This window comes from Silurus aristotelis (genome assembly GCF_946808225.1).
Source record: "Silurus aristotelis genome assembly, chromosome: 5".
NCBI classification, from domain to species: domain Eukaryota; kingdom Metazoa; phylum Chordata; class Actinopteri; order Siluriformes; family Siluridae; genus Silurus; species Silurus aristotelis.
In genome coordinates, this window is record NC_139578.1 from 30,270,874 (window position 1) to 30,295,513 (window position 24,640).

Below are 24,640 nucleotides of genomic sequence, written 5' to 3' on the forward strand. Positions count from 1 at the left end.
GGAGGAAGAGTGTAGTGTGAGGTTCAGGGAAGAGGTCAGACAGGGGCTTGGTGGTGGTGAAGAGGTGCCGGATGATTGGGCAACTACTGCAGGAGTGATGAGGAAGGCAGCTAGAAAAGTACTTGGTGTGACATCTGGAAATAGAAAGCAAGACAAGGAGACGTGGTGGTGGAATGAGGAAGTGCAGGAGAGCATTAAGGGAAAGAGGTTGGCAAAACAGAAGTGGGATCGACAGAGTGATGAGAAAAGTAGGCAGGAGTACAAGGAGATGCGGCAGCAGGTGAAGAGGGATGTGGCGAAAGCCAAGGAAAAGGCATATGAGGAGCTGTATAAGAGGTTGGACACTAAGGAAGGAGAAAAGGATTTATACCGATTGGCCAGGCAGAGGGACCGAGCTGGGAAGGATGTACTGCAAGTTAGAGCAATAAAGGATGGAGAGGGAAATGTGTTGACTAGTGAGGAGAGTGTGTTGAGAAGATGGAGGGAGTATTTTGAGCAGCTGATGAATGAGGAAAATCAGAGAGAGAGAAGATTGGAGGATGTGGAGTTGGTGAAGCAGGATGTAGATAGGATTAGTAAGGAGGAAGTGAGAGCAGCGATTAAGAGGATGAAGAATGGAAAGTCGGTTGGACCAGATGACATACCGGTAGAAGCGTGGAGATGTTTAGGAGAGATGGCAGTGGAGTTTTTAACCAGATTGTTTAACAGAATTCTGGAAGGGGAGAGGATGCCTGAGGAATGGAGAAGGAGTGTGCTGGTACCGATCTTTAAGCATAAGGGAGATGTGCAGACCTGCAGTAACTACAGGGGAATTAAGTTGATCAGTCACACCATGAAGTTATGGGAAAGAGTAGTGGAAGCCAGGCTGAGAGAAGAGGTGACCATCTGTGAGCAACAGTATGGTTTCATGCCGAGGAAGAGCACCACAGATGCCTTATTTGCTTTGAGGATGTTGATGGAGAAGTATAGAGAAGGACAGAAGGAGCTGCATTGTGTATTTGTGGATTTAGAGAAAGCGTACGACAGGGTACAGAGAGAGGAGTTGTGGTATTGTATGAGGAAGTCAGGTGTGCCAGAGAAGTATGTGAGGGTGGTGCAGGACATGTATGAGGACAGTGTGACGGCAGTGAAGTGTGCAGTAGGTACGACAGACTGGTTCAGGGTGAAGGTTGGACTGCATCAAGGATCGGCCCTTGATGCAGGGCCTCTCACTCTGAAATCCTCAGCCCTTTCCTGTTTGCAGTGGTGATGGACAGGTTGACGGACGAGGTCAGACAGGAGTCTCCCTGGACTATGATGTTTGCAGATGATATTGTGATTTGTGGTGAGAGTAGAGAGCAGGTTGAGAAGAGCCTGGAGAGGTGGAGATATGCGCTTGAGAGAAGGGGAATGAAAGTCAGTAGGAGTAAGACAGAGTACATGTGTGTGAATGAGCGGGAGGGCAGTGGAGTGATGCGGTTGCAGGGAGAAGAGGTGGAGAAGGTGGAGGAGTTCAGGTACCTGGGGTGCCTGAACCTTACAGTGCAAAGTAATGGAGAGTGTGTTAGAGAAGTAAAGAAAAGAGTGCAGGCAGGGTGGAGTGGGTGGAGAAGAGTGACAGGAGTGATTTGTGATAGTAGGGTATCTGCAAGAATGAAAGGGAAAGTTTATAGGACTGTGGTGAGACCTGCGATGTTGTATGGATTAGAGACAGTGGCATTGAGTAAAAGACAGGAGGTGGAGCTGGAGGTAGCAGAGCTGAAAATGTTAAGGTTTTCGTTGGGAGTGACGAGGATGGACAAGATTAGAAATGAGTTTATTAGAGGGACAGCACATGTAGGATGTTTTGGTGACAAGGTGAGGGAGGCGAGATTGAGATGGTTTGGACATGTGCAGAGAAGGGACATGAATTATATTGGTAGAAAAATGCTGAAGATGGAGCCACCAGGTAGGAGGAAAAGAGGAAGGCCAAGGAGGAGGTTCATGGATGTGGTGAGGGAAGACATGCAGGTAGTTGGTGTGAAAGAGGCAGATGTAGAGGACAGGGTGGTATGGAGACGGATGATCCGCTGTGGCGACCCCTAATGGGAGCAGCCGAAAGAAGAAGAAGATTTAAAATATATTTAAAATTTATTTTAAATATATTGAAAATAATGTAAATGATACATTTTATTTTTCCCTTCAAATCCCAAGACCAGGCGTACAAAGCGTTCTGCTGCCACGTGAGTGAGAAATTAATTTGAATTAAATAGTTTTAACTTTTTTAAATGGTTTAATTCGGAGTTTAGGATGTAAAACGGGCTGTTGGACAATGTGTTCCGATTAATCTGGCAAATCAGATTGGTTTGTTGTTTATTAAGGAAGAAATTACAATCATACTCCATTAAACCTGTCATTGTTCAATCACGCAGGATGGATTACTGATCAAAAGGTGGAGCAGTCGAGCAAATTGTAAGTCTCTGTTGGAAACTTAACCTATGCCCAACACCATAAATGTAAATGAGCACATTATGTACACATAAATATTTAATTGTGGCTGTTCTGTGAATGTAAATATACAATAGAAACTTTGGAAGTTTGGAAAAATACCCAGAAAGGGTTTTAAATTCCCGAAGAGAACGCAAAACAGACGAGCACAAAAAGGTAAACAGTCTTTGTTTTTGTTTGTTATTTTTGTTTATTTTTCATTTTATTTGTCTTTTTGTTCTTTGCTTTTTGTTTTGTTTTGTTTATTGTCTTAGTTTTTTTGTTTTATTTAGTTTTTTGCTTTATTTAATTATTGTTTAGTTTTTTGTTTTGTCTTTTTTGTTTTATTGTTTTTACCTTTAGTTTTTTTTTTCTTGTTTTAGTCTTTTTTTATTTTATTGCTTTTTTCTTTTTAATAAAGTTTTTTTGTTGTTGTTGTTTTATTAATTAATTTATTTAATTTGCTCCCCCCCCCTCACTTGTTTTGTTTGTTTGTTTAGTGATACAGTGGACAACAGTAGGCCAGTACACCAGGACAAACCAAGTCCTCACTGGTCACTAAACTCTTGAGTCCACATTAGAGCTTATCAGCACTGTCCTCACAGACCCTCCTCAGCTCTCTGAATGAACATCAGCAGAGTCAATAAACCCATAAGGCATGAAAGGACTCTTTTCATTCACAAAACATTTTAACTTCCATCATTTAAACAGCAGAACTCCATATGTTTACTGCTGAGTTCCTGCTGGATTTCATCGGAGTGTTGCGATGAGAAAATGAGCAAAGATCTGCTTCTACTGGGTTGAATCCAGCTCCCACTGAGAAAATCCTCTCACCCTATTACATGAAGAATGCCTGCCAACTTCAGATGAGACAGCAGTGGCATGATGGCAGGAGAGCCGGACAGATGGCAGCAGATGGGCGCGAATGAACGAGCAGCCCTACGGGTAGTCGGGTTTGGCGAAAAGGCGGCTCGGTTCAGGAGGACAAGCTCTGGCACTGGAGCTCGTTGACCTCCTCAGTGACGTGAGAGCAATCACGTACTCCGTACTCTGTACTTGTTATGAAAAATTAGACCACGACCAGGAAGTAACATTAGTCTGTTTGAGCCTCAATGAAAACTCCACCCCACGCTCTTATCTTGTGCCATGGAGAAGCATAGTGGACAACCGTCTGCTAATTACGCCTCACCAAATGCCCAATGTGGAATACATTAGTGTCACCTTCTCAACCTAATTAGCAGCACAACCTTCTGATGCTTCGGTTTCCAAAGATGAACTGCGTTCCACGTGTGGGCGTGGAAATTCATCCTGCATCAGTGCTTCTCCAGGAAAGACCCCAGTATGAAAGAAAATCAGAAGGATGAGACCGTTCTTCGTCATCATTCATGCTTTGGATTTACTGTAAACCATACAGGAAGTGGTTGAAACGGAGAACAATGGATGTAGGGTGTAGAGCAATGACAACGTATCTATTGAGTTCTCCAAACTTCATATCCATATAGAGTAGATACCATAATAATGAGTGGAGATGTTGGATAGCTTGAGTCTGGTTCCTCTTAAAGTTTCTTCTCAGGAATCAGTTTATGAAATCTCCACAAAAACTAGTGGAACATCTTGCCAGAAAAATAAAGCACATAGCATACTCAAATGTCCACATAATGTATGGGGAACATTAAACTGATTCTCTTCAGTTCCAACCATAACCACTTGGTTGAAACCACATGGTATTTGGTTCACTTTGTACCCTATGGCTCTCAATAAAACCCTGCATTTTTCCTGGAGTTCAATCCGAATCAGAGTTGGATTCGTTTTCTCATTGCAAACAAACCACCTTGGAGGTCACCTGGAAGTGGACCGAGACACCTTGTTCAGAAGAAGCTTCACCAAGCTTCCATTCCAAACCCACGAAACATTGCATTTCCCAAAACCACACAAACCAGCTGGAAGTAGATGTTTTTTTCAAGATGATTAAATTCAATCCCTGGTTCACTTCTTTCCTGTGAAGGTGATTTAACAGCCGCTTGGAGACGATGCAAATCCAAGTACACCCGTCAAAAGTACATCTGCCATTAGCCATCTGGCTTCTCCACGTGTTTACGGTTCCTGTTGATGTTTTATACATGAAGAGAGGAAGCTCTTCACTTTCCTACGCACTGTGATTTCTAAAGCTAAATGGAGAATGAGGAATGATTATTCAGTGTGGAGGATTCAGACGAGTAATCGGTGATGTTTGTGATTCTGAAAGTGAGTGTATGGTTAGTTTGACTGAGTATGAATCATCATGGGCTCCTGTCAGAGAGCAACAGTTGCTATGGAGATGGAAGGCATTCACGGATGAGAGGCATTTCCTGTCGTGGGCTGAGAGAGCAGAACGCACAGGTACACACTGACTGTGCAGTGTACAGCTCGGAGATCTCGAAGCATGAGCTGGAAGTGTGGCCTCTGTATAAGTCAGCCTCAATGAAGGAGGTGTGGCCTCTGAATGAGTCAGCCTCAATGAAGGAGGTGTGTATGAGTCAGCCTCAATGAAGGAGATGTGGCCTCTGTATGAGTCAGCCTCAATAAAGGAGGTGTGGCCTCTGTATGAGTCAGCCTCAATGAAGGAGGTGTGGTCTCTGTATGAGTCAGCCTCAATGAAGGAGGTGTGTATGAGTCAGCCTCAATGAAGGAGATGTGGCCTCTGTATGAGTCAGCCTCAATGAAGGAGGTGTGGCCTTTGTATGAGTCAGCCTCAATGAAGGAGGTGTGTATGAGTCAGCCTCAATGAAGGAGATGTGCCCTCTGTATGAGTCAGCCTTAATGAAGGAGGTGTGGCCTCTGTATGAGTCAGCCTCAATGAAGGAGGTGTGAACTCTGTATGGGTCAGCCCCAATTAAGAAGGTGTGTCCTCTGTATCTGTCAGTCTCCTTGAAAGGGGTGTGGCCTTTTTATCTATTAGCCTCAGTAAAGAATGCATGGTATCTTGATCTGTCAGCTTTAGTAAAGGAAAGGAGGTGTGGCCTTTGTATCTATCAGTCTCCTAGAAAGGGGTGTGTCCTCTGTATTACTCAGCCCCAATCAAGGAGGTGTGTCCTCTGTATCTGTCAGTCTCCTAGAAAGGGGTGTGTCCTCTGTATTAATCAGCCCCAATCAAGGAGGTGTGTCCTCCATCCGTAACTCTTGATGAAGTAGGTTCAGTGCATTGTAGCTGCATTTATGTCCTAGTCATCACTATTGCTTTTCTCCCTATTCCTCAAAGCCAGCCTGATACAGCTAGCTCTTACATCACGCTGTCAGTGCAGGAAGGCTATGCGTAATTGTTTCCGACAGCGCCTCTCCCACCGTCTCTCAACTCGCTAGCTGTTCAGCACACAAACGTTGAAGGATCTTACATAACTAGAACTTCTTTTCTCAAGAGCTTTAGCCTTTGTTTAAGGTTTACACATTGTCCTTTTTCCTCAGCAGAGTGATATAAAATCTGCCGCCAAACCCTGACATGAAGGGCTCTTCCGAAAGTACCACACATTCCACGTGTCCGTGTAGCAGTAGCTGATTAGCATGATCTTCGTTCACTCTGTACTGCTTCGGCATTCGCTGGGCTAAGCCAAGCACCTGCATAAGTAATAGCTTTCCTCAGATCGATGGTCTTCTCCATGGAACCAGACAGCGGCCCATAAAACAGCAGAGAAGCAGCTATGTGAAGATTTACTGCTCGCTCAAGTGCTGGGATTCATTACAGACTACAGGAGACTGAAGGAGAGTGAGTGAGTGATTGAAGTGAGACGGTCATCTTCTACCTGTTTTTTCAAGTCAATTCAATTCCAGTTCAATCCTGATACGGCCTGGTGACTTATAAAACTGGGATACAAGAACACACACACACACACACACACACACACACACACACACACACACACACACACACACACACACATCTATAAACACTGAAGTGTTTCTCATGCTTTTTTTAGTTCTCATAACTGGTAAATCAGATGGTTCTGGTCTGTTGATCCACCTGATTCTACCGACTTTCACTGATATAAAGATGATCTATGGCAGCTGCTGTTCATTATGTGTTTATTATCCCTTTTTCTTCTCACTCCATTGGCTCTAAAATCAAATATTTGCTCTAAAACCCAAAAGCAAATCCTGCAGTATGCTTACGCTGACTAATTCGGCTACGTCTAAACTTATAAATGTAAAAACGCTGTTTCCGTCTAAAAAACACTTTACACTTTCGTTTCTAATCGTTTCCCAAACGTTTCTCATCCAAAAAAATAAAAAAGAACCTGTAAGAAAAACATAAGGTGCTTCGACCTTCGTCATTTCCACCTGACCTTTATTTACTTTCCGGCCAATCTTTCCATCACTTGAACTAGGAGACCCAAACCTGTTTCAGCATGACAATGCCCCTGTTCACAAAGCCAGCTCCATGAAGATCTTTTTTTCATGGGTTGAAATGGAATATCCCCTGCTATAGACCTCCAGAACATCTTTAGAATATATGTGAAAGCTGACTGCACCCCAGGCCTCCTCACTTCACATACATCAGTACCTGGTCTTTACTAAGTTCCTTATGGCTCCATGAATTCCCACAAATCTCCAGAAAATCTGGTGGAACATCTTCCCAGAAGAGTGGAGGTCATTATTACAGTAAATAGGGACTAAGTGTGGAATGTAATGTTTAAAATCTGACATTAATGAAAGTTTCTCCTAAGACACTCAGGGGGTTTTTACATTATTTGGCATCACAGCAGCACAAACATCAAAATGCTAAATGCTAAACAAAGAACAACTCGAACCTTTCCTCTTGGACTCGCGCTTCACGCTGGCTTTGATGCTTCCTTGTGTTTCTTGCTCTGTCGACATCCTCCTGAGTCCTGCTCCTTCTTGTCCTGCATGGATTCGTCTCCCAGCTGGCTACGCTCTGTCCCGTGTGCCGCCCTTGCCTCCCCACAGACGCTCTTTCTCAGCCTGAGAGAACACGCTCTTCTTTTCTTTGTTTTTTTATTTCCCTTCAGCCCTTTAGTTCAGCTTGTCACGTAGAGCAGGTCGAGGTCTGACTCACGCCGCAGAACCTTCCTGCAGGCACTGGGGACAGAGAGAAAAGACAGAAAGGACATTATATATCAGAGCTATCACAGAATGTGACCATCTGGGATGACTCAGGCGCAGTTTCTCTTTCAGTGAAGTCTAAAACAGAACTCAAACTCTGTGGTCTCTCTCAAAAAAATGTGTGACCTTCAAACCTGACTGAAATTCTTCGCCATTCTTTTAAGATTTAAAGACGAGCATAAGACGATAAAATGGTCCCGATTCATGTCTCTTTGGCTTGGACATCTTTTGGACTAAACCTAACATTTTTCATAAAAGCCATCGTCAAAAGTATTGGAACACATGACTGACAGGTGTTTCCTGGTGCCTGGATGTAAACTGTTAGATTAGTTGGATAAGTAATGAATAGCTGTGAATGGATAGTCTTGGGCTAAACCTTGGGTTTTCCCTGTGAAGGTGGGGGGATAAATACAATCATTTAAAAGGAAGGATGGAGGGATGGAGGGATGGATGGATGGATGGAAGGAAGGAAGGAAGGAAGAAAGAAAGAAAGAAAGAAAGAAAGAAAGAAAGAAAGAAAGAAAGAAAGAAAGAAAGAAAGAAAGAAAGAAGTCCCTGTAGAGTTTTGGTAGATTGGCCTGGGTGACACAAAACTATTCAACAGTTCTAATTTTCTGTGTTCAAGCAATACATTTAGGGCAAAAAAAATCAACCAATGACTGAAGTGGTAGAGAAATCATTCATCTAAACATGACTAATCACCAAGCAGACTTGAATAATAAATTCTCTGCTGTTTTGTTGTCTGTAAGCAGGTCATTCAACCCACCTGATCCTGATCCTGTCCTTCAGGAAGACATGAAGTGGAATATAGTTTTGAGTCTCATTAGTTTTATTCACACACCAAACCTGTACAGACTATTACTACATACATTAAATGGAAGGCCATCAGGGTCAGCAAGGCCTTCTCTGCAGGGTTAAACACTATCAGAATCACTGACTTCAGTTTTTTTTATAATTTTTCATTGATATGTTTTAAATGATTCCCAGTGGTCTATTCTCCTTTTTCTCAGTTACACTGCTTCTGGTATTGTCAGATTTCAGATCCAATCAGATTTCAGCCATAATTTGTTACCAGGGTCAAAGAAATCTGCCTGGAGGCCTTTAGAATCAATAAAACTGTTGCTTTAACCAATCAGATTGTCGAGTTGGTGACATCTAACAGGCATCTGATAACATCAGCATTCAATCAAAGGATGTGAGTATGCTAATGTTATCAGATGCCTGTTAGATGTCACCAACTTGCTACTATTCAGAGCTTGCAAACCGCATCTGTAGCACAAGCTCCAATATATTTATGTGGATTTAAAAGCGTTGTTTTTATTCCACAACGGCTGACAGAAGAGAAGACAGGATTTGGAAAACAAAAGCATTTACAAACGTTTAAAACAACGTTTAAAACAGCTGTTAAGCGTTTTCATTAATCGTTTATACTGTTGCGTTTACTTTCCTGAAGAATTTGCACAAAAACTCCCAACTCGCCTTCGTTTTTAATCCTCGGAAAAAAACTGCAATGCAGCGTAAACTGTAAATGCTGCGGTTACAGTGAAAAGAGACATTTTGAATTGTGTTCATTGGGTTTCTTGCTTCAGTGATGACATTTGTTCTCGCTGTACGAGATTCCTGTGTGTGATGCAGCGCTCTGTTGGTTTCTGGAGCCGTGGTGTCATAATGAGGCTATTAAGAGGTAAGAAGGTTAAATGATTGAAATATTGATTAGATGAATGCGAGAAGAGTGAATCCTGAACAAGAAAAAAAGATTGCACTGATTCAAGCAGGATCTCGTCCTTGTGCTGTGAAAAATATTTGGATGTCAGAAAACGTCACGGAGTCTCTTTAATGTAATTTTCATCAGCACCAGAGCAGCAGCGGCTTCCTGAGTCGCATGAAAGCTCCGGTTAATGCGGCGTCTGACTGGCGCTAACTGGGTCAGCATGGTGTCCCCGATCAGCTCCAGCGTCTCTTATGAGTTGGTGCACAGCTAACAAGCAGCATCCCCTCACACTGTGTGTGTGTGTGTGGTGTGTGTGTGTTGATTCCAATGCAATTCTGCCTTCCAAAGGCCTTGAGGAAAAAAAAAGCACAACAACCGTTTTTTTCGTTGTTGCTCAATCATGCTATTAAATAGGAACTTGAGTCAGCCGTGATTTCTAGAGGGTGACTTCGTCTCGAGATTAGCGGCATAAACGGAGCTTGAGTGAGACGTGCATGAGTGGCAGCAGCCTCGTTCGTTTGCCTCTTGTGAGATCCGGATTCAAGTCCCGTTCTGTCAGGGAGGATCTGTGTTAGAGCTCCGGATCAGTGCTTAGCAAGACGGATCAATGCAGCTTTGATTAGTGTGGCATGCGCGCACACACACACACACACACACACACACACACACACACACACACACACACACACAGAAAGTATGAGATTTCCCTTTGATTATAAGCTTCAAAACATGTCAGCATGACAGAGAAAAAAAAATAAATAAATAAATAAATAAATAAATAAATAAATAAATAAATAAATAAATAAATAAATAAATAAATAAATAAATAGATTTGATGTTTAAATTTGGGTGGAAAAAACTTTATCCGATCTCTTTGTATCTAATCTATATCCTATATTTATACTAGGTTGCTGAACTGAAACAAAAAACTCGAGAATTTTTTTTTGTTGTTTGTTTGTTTGCCTGTTCAAATATTTGTTTGTATGTTTTAGTCTTAATATATCATATCTTAATTATATCATATTATTTACTTCTGTTTATTTAGCTTCTTTTGATTTTTTACCCGTTTTTATCTAATTTATCTATGATTTTATTTTTACCTCTGGCTTTTATTTAGCCGTTTTTTATTTTATTTTCTTGATTTATCACTCGACACGAGAATAAATAAATGCATGAATGAATAAATAATTAAATAAACACATGATCAAATAAATAACTAATGTTTCGACATGTTTTAGAAGTGTCGGTGAAAAAAAAGTAGTTTTTTGATTGTTAATTGTCTTTGTAGGTTTTTTTAGGGTGTTTTTTACGTGCATTATTACATGCAGTAATGTGGACATAATGATGTTTCCTGGTTTGGATTCAGTCAAACGCATCGACTGTCTATACGAGCCCTGGGATTTTCTCAAGCGCTACACGTCACCTCTCCAAACTCTTGAAATTAAAAAAAACAGGAAGAAATGAGGCTCTTTAAATAAAATATGACATGAAAGAATGGCCCAGAGACCCAAATGTGTCTCTCAGAACGAAAAGCAAATCCTCCAGGCGTGAAAAAGGGAAGGAAGGATGTGAGCTCCCTAATTAAAGACGACGCGAGGTGAGGGAAAGGAGAGAGAGGGAGGGAGGGAGAGAAGAAGGCATGAGGGTGCGCTGAAACGCTGTGGTTTGTTTGTTGAGCCGAGGAAGAGCTTCATCACCTTCTGCTCGGCTAGAAAAGTGAACCACTCGCCTTTCTTCATATTTCCTGGATGGAATACAAACAGCTTTCAGTGAGGTGAAGCAGAGGGACAGCGGCGAGATCTTACTCTGCATGTGGGTTTTTTTTACTGATGGGTTCTGAAGGAGTGGAGATAAGATACTAACCTGACTTTATTAACGCTCTTGTAACTGAATGAATCTCCACAAAATCTCCACAAAATCTAGTTGAGCATCTTCCCAGAACATTGGGAAACATAGAAACTATGGGTCCATCTACAGACAGGTTTTCAAAAATAGAAATGATCATTGTGAAAGAATATTTCATGATTTTAGGATGATGATGATGATGGATTTGAAGATCTTTTTTTGCATTCACTTATCCCCAGTCTTTGTCCGTGCACGAAAGCTGGAAATGTTTTCCCAAAAGTAATAAACTCACACAGAGCCTTTCAGAAGATCTGGCACATGAATCTGGAAATCTGGCATGAAGGGTCAGTTAGACGAATAAACAAACTAACAAACAAATAAAAAGTGGGAATGTCCCCGAAATCCTGCTGATGTGTAGCCATGGATAAACACAACAGCTCTCTAGTGAAGTGCCATTTATATAAGACATAACCTTCCTCTCATCTATTCTCTCTTCTGTTCTCCTCTGCTCTCCTCCTTTCCATTGTTCTCTGTTCTTTTTTTTTCCTCTCTTCTCCTTTCTTTTCATCTCTTCTCCTCTCCTCATTCTCTTTTCCTCCCCTTTCCTCTCTTCTCAATCTCGTGTCTTTTCTGTTCTCTCTCCTGTTCTCCTTTCCTATCATCTTCTCTCTTTTCCTTTCTTCTCTCTTATTTTTCCTTCTCTTCTCTTCTCTTCTCTTCTCTTCTCTTCTCTTCTCTTCTCTTCTCTTCTCTTCTCTTCTCTGTTCTCTCCTCTATTTTCTTTTTCTTCTCTCCTTTTTTCTATTGCCCTTTCCTCCAATCTCTTCTCCTCCACTACTTTGTTTTCCTCTCATCTCTCCTCTATTCATCTTTACTGTCATCTCTTCTCCTCCTCGACTTTCTTCTGCTGTCTTCTCCTCTCTCCTTGTTTCTCCTTTATTCTCCTCTCATCTCCTTTAATATTTGTGGTCTCCCCTCCTTTTTTCAGCTCTTCTCATCTCTTCTCTTCTTTGTTCTCCTCTCATTTCTTATCGTCTCTCCTCTATTCTCATTTCCTTTGCTGTTTTTTATTTGGTGTGACTGTAATCAAGAGCTGAAGGCACTAAAATAAAGAGAGGATTCAGATGGAGAGAGAAAAAAAACCTGATGAAATAAAAGAGCTCCATCACACACACACACACACACACACACACACACACACACACACACACACACACACACACACACACACACACACACACACACACATAAACACATTCTACACCAAGTATCTAATTAAATATCTTGATATTCAATAACAAGCTGTGATTTCAGTGCCAATCATGTGACCTTTAGTTTACTGGTCTGTACTTGTTTAGAGGTCATCGTTCTTTTCCTAACGACACGCCACACGAAATACTGTTCACATAAATGAGACATTAAAATGAATATTATTTCCTATATTGCTATTTGTCCATCACTGTTCTCACCCTCTAAGGCGAATACCACCTTCAGCACCACTGCTCTCATCATCTCCAAGATGTTGCTGGACACCTGACCATTAGATCGCTATGTGCTTCTTTTTGAACATCTCATTCCACCTTGAGTTCCTATTTGCTATTATAATATCCTTCACTCTTTTGAGAAGATGTTTCACTCGATTTTGTAGAGATGTTGTGTGAGATCTCATCTATACACAAGGGTTTCAGTAAAGTCAGGTAGTGATGTAGGTAAGAAGGTGAGGAGGCCTGGGGTGCAGCGTTCACAATCATCATGTTCAGTAGGGTTGGAGCTTTATAGCAGGAGATCTTCCAACACCTATAGAAAGTAGATCTTAATGGAGCTGGCTTTGTGTGCATATGACATGCTGGAAAAGGTCTGGGTCTCTTAGTCCAATCCAATAAGATCGTAATAATAACACTGTAGGTTGGATTTTTCTTATGAATTTCCAAATTTTAGAACTAAATCATTACTAGAAGCAGGAAATTGCAGGTTCCGAGAGACAGGACTGCACCCATGTGTGATGGCGTCTTCCACCTTTTCACACTGAATTAAAACCTTGCTTTTGAAATCGTTCTCTGAATATAATTAAGATTTACACAGCGTGGTGGGTTTTCTTGGCGTTCAGGTCACACCAGACTGATTAGATGATGGGCAGCATGCTGCTGGTGTCTCAGTGTGTTCCTCCATCAGCGCAGCTAATAATGAAATTAATGACCTTGGAGCTGCTGATCATGTCGCGAGTTCCCCGTGGAGAGGAACTCCATCTCTCCATTCCGTCTCTCCGCTTCTAACACAACAGCCCTGTCTTTTGTCATGTTATTCAAGAACGTGGTTCAAACCTACCACAGATCCATTCGGTGGAGTAAATTAAAATCGTGTCCTATGGATGCGTAACCTGTCATATTTCTGTTCCAACGCAGTCGGATATGGATTGCATTGGAAGTGGTGAGATGTGTTAACACCGTCTAACATGGGGTTCATTACTGCAGCGTCTCACTGGCTTAGATAACATGATTTTAATGCCTAATAGCATTGAGTTAAAAGTATAGCATTTATGTGAATCTAGATTAAGAAAAATGCTGAATTCAAGATAAAATGTAGAAACTGCACAGGAACATGTTGAATTGAAGAGTGAACATAAATATGGACGAGGGTTGAATATTCTACAACTGAACTGAGATTTATTGGATTAAACATTATAGAGATGTTATGAACTTTCTAGAATATAAATGAGATAAAATTAATATTCTAAACTAAAACTAAGATGTAATTAATATTCTAAAACTTATTTAAGAGGTAATACATATTCTAGAACCAAAGATGTAATAAATCTACAAAACACAACTAAGATGTAATTAATATTCTAGAATGTAACTGAGATGAGTTGAATATTTTAGAATATATATATATATATATATATATATATATATATATATATATATATATATATATATATATATATATATATATATATATATATATAACCCAGCCATTAGGGGGGCACAAGCCAGTGTACTCTTAGTGCCGGTCCCAAGCCCGGGTAAATGGGGAGGGTTGCGTTAGGAAGGGCATCCAGCGTAAAACATGTGCCAAATCAAATATGCGGATCACAAATGAGAATTTCATACCGGATCGGTCGAGGCCCGGGTTAACAACGACCGCCACAGGTATCGTTAGCCGACAGGGTACCGGTGGAAATTGGGCTACTGTTGGCCGAAGGAGGAGAAGGAGAGGAGGAAGGCGTCTACAGAGACGGCAGGAAAAGGAGCAGTGTAGGAGAGTAGAGGTTCGGGTTGGTACTTTAAATGTTGGTACTATGACGGGTAAAGGGAGAGAGATAGCTGATATGATGGAGAGGAGAAAGGTAGATATGCTGTGTGTTCAGGAGACCAAGTGGAAAGGGAGTAAGGCCAGGAACATTGGAGGTGGGTTTAAACTGTTTTATCATGGTGTGGATGGAAAGAGAAATGGTGTAGGGGTGATTCTGAAGGAAGCGTACAGTAAGAGTGTAGTGGAGGTGAAGAGAGTTTCTGATAGGGTGATGATCGTGAAGGTGGAAGTTGAAGGGATGATGATAAATGTCATCAGTGCCTATGCTCCACAAGTTGACTGTGAGATGGAGGAGAAAGAAAGATTCTGGAGTGAATTAGATGAAGTGGTAGATGATGTAGGCATGTAGGTGAAGGGAACAGAGGTGATGAGGAGGTGATGGGTAGGTATGGTTTTAAGGAGAGGAATGTGGAAGGGCAGATGGTGGTAGATTTTGCTAAAAGGATGGAAATGGCAGTGGTGAACACGTATTTTAAGAAGAAGGAGGATCATAGGGTGACGTATAAGAGTGGAGGAAGGTGCACACAGGTGGATTATCTTCTGTGTAGGAGATGCAACCTGAAGGAGATTGGAGACTGTAAGGTGTTGGCGGGGGACAGTGTAGCTAGACAGCATCGGATGGTGGTCTGTAGGATGGTTTTGGAGGCGAAGAAGAAGAGGAGGAAAGTAAGGTTTGAAAGAAGAATAAGATGGTGGAAACTGAAGGAGGAAGAGTGTAGTGTGAGGTTCAGGGAAAAGGTCAGACAGGGGCTTGGTGGTGGTGAAGAGGTGCCGGATGATTGGGCAACTACTGCAGGAGTGATGAGGGAGGCAGCTAAAAAAGTACTTGGTGTGACATCTGGAAATAGAAACCAAGACAAGGAGACGTGGTGGTGGAATGAGGAAGTGCAGGAGAGCATTAGGGGAAAGAGATTGGCAAAACAGAAGTGGGATCGACAGAGTGATGAGAAAAGTAGGCAGGAGTACAAGGAGATGCGGCAGCAGGTTAAAAGGGATGTGGCAAAAGCCAAGGAAAAGGCATATGAGGAACTGTATAAGAGGTTGGACACTAAGGAAGGAGAAAAGGATTTATACCGATTGGCCAAGCAGAGGGACCGAGCTGGGAAGGATGTACTGCAAGTTAGAGCAATAAAGGATGGAGAGGGAAATGTGTTGACTAGTGAGGAGAGTGTGTTGAGAAGATGGAGGGAGTATTTTGAGCAGCTGATGAATGAGGAAAATCAGAGAGAGAGAAGGTTGGAGGATGTGGAGTTGGTGAAGCAGGATGTAGATAGGATTAGTAAGGAGGAAGTGAGAGCAGCGATTAAGAGGATGAAGAATGGAAAGTCGGTTGGACCAGATGACATACCGGTAGAAGCGTGGAGATGTTTAGGAGAGATGGCAGTGGAGTTTTTAACCAAATTGTTTAACAGGATTCTGGAAGGGGAGAGGATGCCTGAGGAATGGAGAAGGAGTGTGCTGGTACCGATCTTTAAGCATAAGGGAGATGTGCAGACCTGCAGTAACTACAGGGGAATTAAGTTGATCAGTCACACCATGAAGTTATGGGAAAGAGTAGTGGAAGCCAGGCTGAGAGAAGAGGTGACCATCTGTGAGCAACAGTATGGTTTCATGCCGAGGAAGAGCACCACAGATGCCTTATTTGCTTTGAGGATGTTGATGGAGAAGTATAGAGAAGGACAGAAGGAGCTGCATTGTGTATTTGTGGATTTAGAGAAAGCGTACGACAGGGTGCCGAGAGAGGAGTTGTGGTATTGTTTGAGTAAGTCAGGTGTGTCAGAGAAGTATGTGAGGGTGGTGCAGGACATGTATGAGGACAGTGTAGCGGCAGTAAAGTGTGCAGTAGGTACGACAGACTGGTTCAGGGTGAAGGTTGGACTGCATCAAGGATCGGCCCTGAGCCCTTTCCTGTTTGCATTGGTGATGGACAGGTTGACGGACGAGGTCAGACAGGAGTCTCCCTGGACTATGATGTTTGCAGATGATATTGTGATTTGTGGTGAGAGTAGAGAGCAGGTTGAGAAGAGCCTGGAGAGGTGGAGATATGCGCTGGAGAGAAGGGGAATGAAAGTCAGTAGGAGTAAGACAGAGTACATGTGTGTGAATGAGAGGGAGGGCAGTGGAGTGATGCGGTTGCAGGGAGAAGAGGTGGAAAAGGTGGAGGAGTTCAGGTACCTGGGGTCAACAGTGCAAAGTAATGGAGAGTGTGTTAGGGAAGTAAAGAAAAGAGTGCAGGCAGGGTGGAGTGGGTGGAGAAGAGTGACAGGAGTGATTTGTGATAGAAGAGTATCTGCAAGAATGAAAGGGAAAGTTTATAGGACTGTGGTGAGACCTGCGATGTTGTATGGATTAGAGACAGTGGCATTGAGTAAAAGACAGGAGGTGGAGCTGGAGGTAGCAGAGCTGAAGATGTTGAGGTTTTCGTTGAGAGTGACGAGGATGGACAAGATTAGAAATGAGTTTATTGGAGGGACAGCACATGTAGGATGTTTTGGTGACAAGGTGAGGGAGGCGAGATTGAGATGGTTTGGACATGTGCAGAGAAGGGACATGAATTATATTGGTAGAAAAATGCTGAAGATGGAGCCACCAGGTAGGAGGAAAAGAGGAAGGCCAAGGAGGAGGTTCATGGATGTGGTGAGGGAAGACATGCAGGTAGTTGGTGTAAAAGAGGCAGATATAGAGGACAGGGTGGTATGGAGACGGATGATCCGCTGTGGCGACCCCTAATGGGAGCAGCCGAAAGAAGAAGAAGAAGAAATATATATATATATATATATATATATATATATATATATATATATATATATATATATATATATATATATATATATATATATATTGGATATTATAGAAATAGATGTATTAAATATTCTACAACATCAGTAAAATTCTAGAAATTTACTGATATTTATCTAAAAGTATCTACCTTTGTTTTAGAATCTAGAACAAAACAGAAGCATGTTGTATATTCTAGAACCTAACTGGGAGCATGTTGAATACCAGGAAGAAAACGCAAGCTTGTTGTATAAACATAACAGTTTGCTGAACATTCTAGAAAGTCAATGGAAGCACGCTAAATATTCTAGAATATATATATATATATATATATATATATATATATATATATATATATATATATATATATATATATATATATATATATATGCCGAATATTCTAGAATTAATGTAATGTAAGCGTGCTGAATTTAGTAGAACACAAACAAAAGCAAGCTGAATATTTCTGGAATGTAAATAGGAGCATGCAAAAGCACCTAAAACGTAAACGGAAGCATCCTGGACCATCTAGAACGTTCATTGACTTTCTAGAACATGCAATGCAAGTGTGTGTGTGTATGTGTGTGTGTGTGTGTGTGTGTGCAGAATTTTCTAGAACATAAATGTAAATTGTGCTGAATATTTCTAGAATGTAAAGAACAGCATGCTGAATATTCTACAGCGCAAATAAAAGTGTTGTATTTAAGTCCTCAATGTAACACGATCTTTAACTAAAAAAAGATCTATCACCCTTTAGATGATCATCATTATCATCTAAAAATAACAGTTCTGCAAAGCCGCTTTGATCTGCTGCCAATCTGAACCTCACTCCATCTTCTTTTCTTTTTTACTTCCAAGGCTGCATACTTTTAAGTGAAATCAGACCTCCGACTCTCGACATTTTTTAATGAATGTATGAATAAATTAATGAATAAATTGTTCCATTTCAGCGCCTTCCAACAGCTGCTTAGAAGTGCGCCGACTTTGTGATTAATGGGTCATTTGTCTTCTGGGGCGAACTCTTGAAAAGGGGCGTGATCTGGAGCAGATTTGCATTACTGAGCAGTTTCTTCAGGGAGCATGAATAAATGCAGCATTTAACCTTTATTTAAACTCAGTGCCTCCCTTCAGGCTTTACTTCGCTCAACACTACTGAGTCGGTGGACCCTTCTCACACCTCCATCTACAAAAGATTTGAGATGAAGTGGTACTTCATTATTGCACCATCTTACGCAACTTCACACTTTACTTTCTCAGCTCTAGTCAAACAAAGCTTTTTATTCATGTTAATATTAATGACTTTTCCTGCCACAAACTGTTACCACACATTGGAAGGCCCACAAATGTCGGAGACTCCTTGATCTTCGGGAAGCGGTATAAAGTCAAGTTAAAAACTGTTTCTAAAGTAAAATCGAATTTGCAGGGATGAATAAAATGGTTCTCCTTTTACAACTAATAAATTCCTTGTAATAAAAAAAGCAAAGTAAAATAAAAACAAAATAAAAATTAATAAAAATAACTGATGTGGCTTTAACAATTAGGGTCTTCAATGTCAGCATTATAGGACAAAACATGTTCTCTGTACACTGACAATCTCTTGGCAAGTGGTAGAAAGGTTGTTCATAGCTGCTATAATGAGAGTGATGGCTTGCAGATGGTGAACAACCCAAAATGGATCAAAAAGCATGCAATGAGGTGTCCCACTAGGAATTCGCTGTGGTATAAGAGGTGTAAGCTTTATTATAGAATAATAATCCACTTCAGGGTGATAAAACATCTGGCTGTGCAAGCCGTCCTCCACAATGACCTGATTATTTCGTTCAAATCTTAGCCTCGGCCCTTGCGATAAACAAAGCGAGCAGCTGCCAAGACTCTTCCCTCTTTTCCTCTCGCGCACTGCACCAGAATCGCAAACGCCCCAGAGGCAGTCATATGGCGTGGTGTCAGTCTCTCGGCCAAAGCGCTGTCTTTAATGATTCATTAGTCCGCCGTGTCCGGCTTCACTCATAAGGTTGCTGAAGATCTAAGTGGAGCGACGAGGCGCCGTTGCTGCGCTAGTGGATCTGATGGTTCCTCTTTTTCTACAATCCAAGTGCCAGGCATTACAAGCCAAGTTCTCTGAATCCTGTGCCATTTTTGAGGAGCCTCGGGGAAAAGCCGAATTAATGCACAAAGCATGCTTGCTTTTCTTCACCGTATATATATATGGTGGGGAGTGAAGGATTTCTGTTCACGAGGCGCTCCGGAGTTTATCGCCACAACGAACCTAATCTGTGATGCAAACATCAAAGGCATTCTATACAAAAAGAGTGCTATAGGGAAAAGAACTAAACTACAGGATGTACTCGCGCTGTTTCGCAGATGACACTCGACTTCTAAAGCCGCTTTTAATTAACTGGGCAAAAAACCCCAGACGCGGTTTCATTCCGTCAGCCTGAGATATCTTTGTCTTCATGCTTTACAGCTTCCATTTATCTCCAAGACAGAAAAGCTTTGGAAATATACTTCTTTTTCTGCATCATGAATCTAATTTCATTATAATTGCCTGTAGGAAACGTATTGTATAAACACTATATAGAGACACCTGACCTTTCCAGCTACAGAATATCTGCTACTTCTCCAAACTGTTCCCACACATTTAGTGGTACACAATTGTTTAAGATGTTTTTGGCATTGCATTTTCACTTTAATTGATCTAGAAAAAGCAAACATGTTTCAAATATCTTGAGGAATATCTTGAAGATTGCATTAACTCTATAATCCATATGTGCTTTTTGAACATCACATTTCAAATTTAGTCCCCATTTTGCTGTTATAATAACCTCCAATCTTCTGGAATGATGTTCCTCAAGATTCCTTTTCTGGAGATTTGTGCTTGTTCAGATAAAGGGGTGTTAAAGTCAGGTACTGATGTAGGTGTGGTGAGGAGGCCTGGGGTGGACTCAGCGTTCATATTCTTCATGTTCAATAGAGTCAGAGCTCAAAAGCAGGAGATCTTCCACTCCAACCTATGGAAAGCAGATCTTCATGGAGCTGATGGAGGGAATATTTCATGCTGAGGGAATATATCATGCTACCACATCCAAAAACATGATAGAAAATTGTGTGTCTTCAACTTGATGGTAAAATTTTAGAGAAGAACCACATATTGGTGGGGTGGAAAAATCAGGTGTTTCCTGATTCAATCGCAAGATCCAATTTAATTGAATCAAGGAAGTAATGGTTATTTTACATTCTCTGAAAGCAATCTTAGCAGAGGTCTCCAACCTCCAATCCTCCTTTCAAATCTCTCTCCAAAGACCTTATTTGTCAGTTCAACTTCAATCGTCAGCTCTCTCTACAGAGTGTCAGCTACGCAGTAGAGCTCGGCATCGCAGCTAATTAAGTGTGTCATCCCTTTTAACCGGAGTCACATCAGTCACAAGCGATATGTAAAGATTACACCGCTTCATGCTGTGCTGTTAGATGAAGACTGGGCAGTGTGATGAAGAGGAGTTACTGTTACCACCCTAAATTGGTTGTTATAGGGAAATAATAATGTTCTAAAGCAAGTGATTCCCTTTTAATCGCAACAATCTGCTGAACAATATTTTAGTTCATAATTAAAAGTCATACTTTTTATTGGTTAATATATTGTATGTCAAAAAATATTGGGACTCTTAACTTCCTTTCACCTATATGCAACTTTTCCCCAAACAATTGTACAAGTCTTTGGTTGCATGAAATTTTCCCTTTACTTGAGCCAGATCCATAAAGTTGGAGTGGAAGATCTCCTGCTATAGAGCTCTGACCTCAACCCTATTAACCATGATAAATGTAAGCACTAACAGCACCCCAGGCCTTCTCACCTCACCTTCATCAGCACCTGATTTTACTGCCTGTTCAATGAGCACAAATCTCATATTCTAACATAATACCAGAAGTGTGGGTTCAGGTGTTCCAATACTCCAATACCATATAGTGTAGCTTTATATAACATTCTCTAAAGCCCCTGTTGTTTCTTATGTTACAGCAGCGGTGATCAATCATTCTCATACTAACCTTTTGTGAATATAATAAAACAAACACACACACACACACACACACACACACACACACACACACACACACACACAGAAACAGCTTGCCACATTACTGAGAAATTACAATTCTGAATATGTCAGAAAACAAAACCCCTACACTTCAAATGCTCTAACACTAGAGACTCCATCCATAAATCCTAAATAAGCATCTCCTCATCAATACCATCTGTGGAGCATCTGCCTCGCATGTGAATGAGCTGTTCCATACCACAGAAACCATACCAACAGAATAACCCCTTATATAAACTGTTCAAGAAAAATACCCCAACACATTCAGTCAGAATGGACCATTCTGTACAATATTGCAGCAGCTAAGACGTTCCTCCACCACACACATCCATCCGAAAGGATAAACATAGCAATCAATATCCATGTTTAAACAGGAGTCATGATGTGACGTTTGAAGTCCAAATCGACCTCCAGGAGCTTAGTATCAGCCAGAGGGGTGTCATTTACCCACCGTACGACTGACTGTGAATTCTCAAGTGACCTCCGTAAAACACGTTTGATTGTAATGGTCATGTTTTTGCATCATTTATATGCCATGTTACTTTGATGTAACTGTCTTGTTACCGCTGTACTGCCTTGCAACTCTGGAAAACAATCATTAGGATGTTCTTAGTGGAGGAACCCAACCAAATAGTTTTTCCTTCTTTGGATACGCTAGATAATGTGTGTATACATGTTTGAAGCCGTACATGAATTTGAGATGTTGGCCTACAGGATTCCAGGCTGTTGAATGGATTTGCCATTTTCCACTCTCAACCCTGGTCCTGGAGTTCTCTATTTCTGAGATGTGTTTTCAACTCAGGGATTAGATGTGTAGTTGGATCAGGGTTAGGAACTAGGGTCATTTTTTTGGCTTCTACCCACACCATATAGCCAAAGGTTTGTATATCCCTGACCATCGCAACCCACATGTGCTGTGGTGAGCATCCTATTTCAGATCTTTACCCTTCTCTGCACCACCTCTGGGGGGAAGTGGTAGATAAATGGTTGAGGCTCTGACTATTGACTAGAAGTTTAGGGGTTCAAACCCCTGTTAACCAAGCTGTTGCCATTGTTGGCCCCTTAAGCAAGGCCCCCAACCCTCTGTGCTCCTGGGGCGCTGTATCTTGGCTGTATCATTTTTGGAGTGTGGCTCTTCAGGGATTGGTGTTCAGCAAAGGAACTCCTGGGTGCAGTTTTATCCCAAAGGTCTTCAGTGAGATGGGATCAGAGTTCTTAAGGTTCCTCCACTCCAACTTTGGCAAAATAAGTGTTTATGGCACTTGCTATAGGCATGTAAAGGTGGAACCCGGTTCCACATCTTGGTTCCACAGAGAAATTGTAAAGCTACAGATGTCCTTTTCAATATTTATCTGCGTTTCCACACTATCACCTTCAAAATAGTCCTCTTGCACCGCAATTCCTTGTCCCCATTGTCCCCAGTTTTTCAAAGTGTTACAAACACCTTCTGTGGTTCGCACTGGATCTCCGCGATGCTGTCAACACGGCGACCTTTGAGCTGGATATTCATCTTCAGGAAGGTCTTCCAGATCTCTTGTCGTCTTCCTGCGATGTTCTTCTGCTTTCGAAGTGTGCGTGCCACTCAAACACCTCGAAACACTCGTTGCCAGCTTCGCCAGATGACAAACGTATGTCACGTCAAACGTCTCTGTGGCAGATTTGCCCAGTTTCATGCAGAATTTCACGTTTGCTCTATGTTCTAACTTGCTGTCCGTGATGTAATCATAGATACATGGATGGTCAGGATCGTCAGGTGTCTACAAACTTTCAGAAGTATAGTATTTAACAACCACCTTATAGTAGGGTTGTAGGGTCTTACTCATTGTGTAGAGTTTCTAATCTAAATGTAGGTGGATTTTTTATACTAGTATTTCTTTCACTATCCCATCCCTGAGTAAGACACTGTATTCCTGGAATGGAGTCTGAATACACCGAAACTCAGATCAAGAAAACAACAATTTCCAGGTGTATGTTATAAACCGAATTCACGTCAGTAACCTCTAAAGATCTGCCATGAAATCTCAGACTGTAAACTGTATGTTTTTCTTATCCGACCAATCCGCTTCACCATTTCTTTTGGTCTTCCTTTGGCTGAAAACATTTTCTGATCATAGCTGCTGGACAACATCTAATCAATCTGTCTGCTTGAGTGATGTATCTTCTCTGAAGGGTTTCTGAAGCTTTTTTCCACCACTATCACGATAGTGTTTGACTGAGCCATGTTACTGGATCTGTCAACATTTCTGATAAAAAAAAGAGCATAAATTACGGCATACAATCACATTCGAAGCATTTAGCTTCCAGAAGATCTCCATTTATCACCTAAATCCTTATAAAACTTTATTTTTTCCAGATAGAAAAGTGGAGAAAACCCTGCAGGTATACACTGAATGGTCATTCAGAGCATTTGTGGGGGTTTTCTGAGGTAAAAACATTACCTGGATTCTACTCACCTCAGCATCTTCTCCATAAAATGTATAGATCTCCTTTTTCTGGTTATTACTCATCCTTTGAACACATTGGAGAGCCAAATTCCATAATCCGTCCATATTTCCAGCATAAAAAAAATAATATATTTGTGTATTTTGGTTTATATTTCCGACTGAAATCCCGTCTTCTCCCCTCCGCGCCTCAAGCGCGTGAGTGACAGTTGGAGCCGCGCGCGAGGACTCAGGGTTTGAAAAGCCGGCACGCGCGGCACGCAGCGTCTCTCTTGGCAACGTCGCGGCTCGCTTTTGACGTGATAATGAGGCGGGAATTGTGGAAGGCCAAAAGCTTCATAAACACCCCAAAACGTACCTTATCTATTTTACTATACACATAAATAAAAAATAAAGTATAAAAATAAAAAGTATATAAATCATTCAATCAATCAAATGATCAATAAATAAATGAATGATGCCCAAGTTTCATATTCAATGATTCGTTCAAGCTAGCTAAATTAGTTCAATTTACATTTCTGCCAGTTTGTTTTTGTTTGTTTGTTTTGAGATATCGATTTTTTAACGCTTAACTATTCCTGAAACAATTATAACACTGATAACACTCCCCTTAACATACCAGTTGATGTGTTATTTTCTTAAACACGTCTTTAACACTCTTTTACAAGTTTAACCAAAAGTTGGTTTAAGTTAAACCAAAACTTTACATCCAGACAAAGATGTACAGAATTAATTTTTTATTTCTATACGAACAATCTATTTTGCACAATCTTCTGTACTGAACTGGTCGGCGGTACTGTGTTACTGTTTTTCCTTGTTTCCATGTTCTCTCCCCTTTTTGCACTAAATAGCACATGTGCACTTTGTGTTATTAGTTTGGAGTTATGTGTAGTTCAGTGCTACTTGTGTTTCTTTGTTAATTT

General features: G+C 41.2%; 1 protein-coding gene across 5 annotated transcripts in view; it reads right to left on the minus strand.

Annotated features, from left to right (window-relative positions):
• Positions 1-23,994, minus strand: part of dab1b (DAB adaptor protein 1b) — a 42,615-nt gene extending 18,621 nt beyond the window's left edge. For 4 of the 5 annotated variants that reach the window (XM_083542791.1, XM_083542788.1, XM_083542787.1 and 1 more), the window contains exons 1-2: positions 23,730-23,958; positions 7,227-7,515 (exon numbers count right to left, since the gene is read on the minus strand). In XM_083542791.1, the coding sequence (XP_083398917.1) occupies positions 7,227-7,293 (67 nt within the window). In that variant the 5' untranslated portion in view covers positions 7,294-7,515; positions 23,730-23,958. Of the gene's footprint in view, positions 1-7,226; positions 7,516-23,729 lie in introns of all 5 variants that reach the window. The other variant, XM_083542790.1, reaches the window with a different exon arrangement.
• Positions 23,995-24,640: the final 646 nt, after the last annotated feature.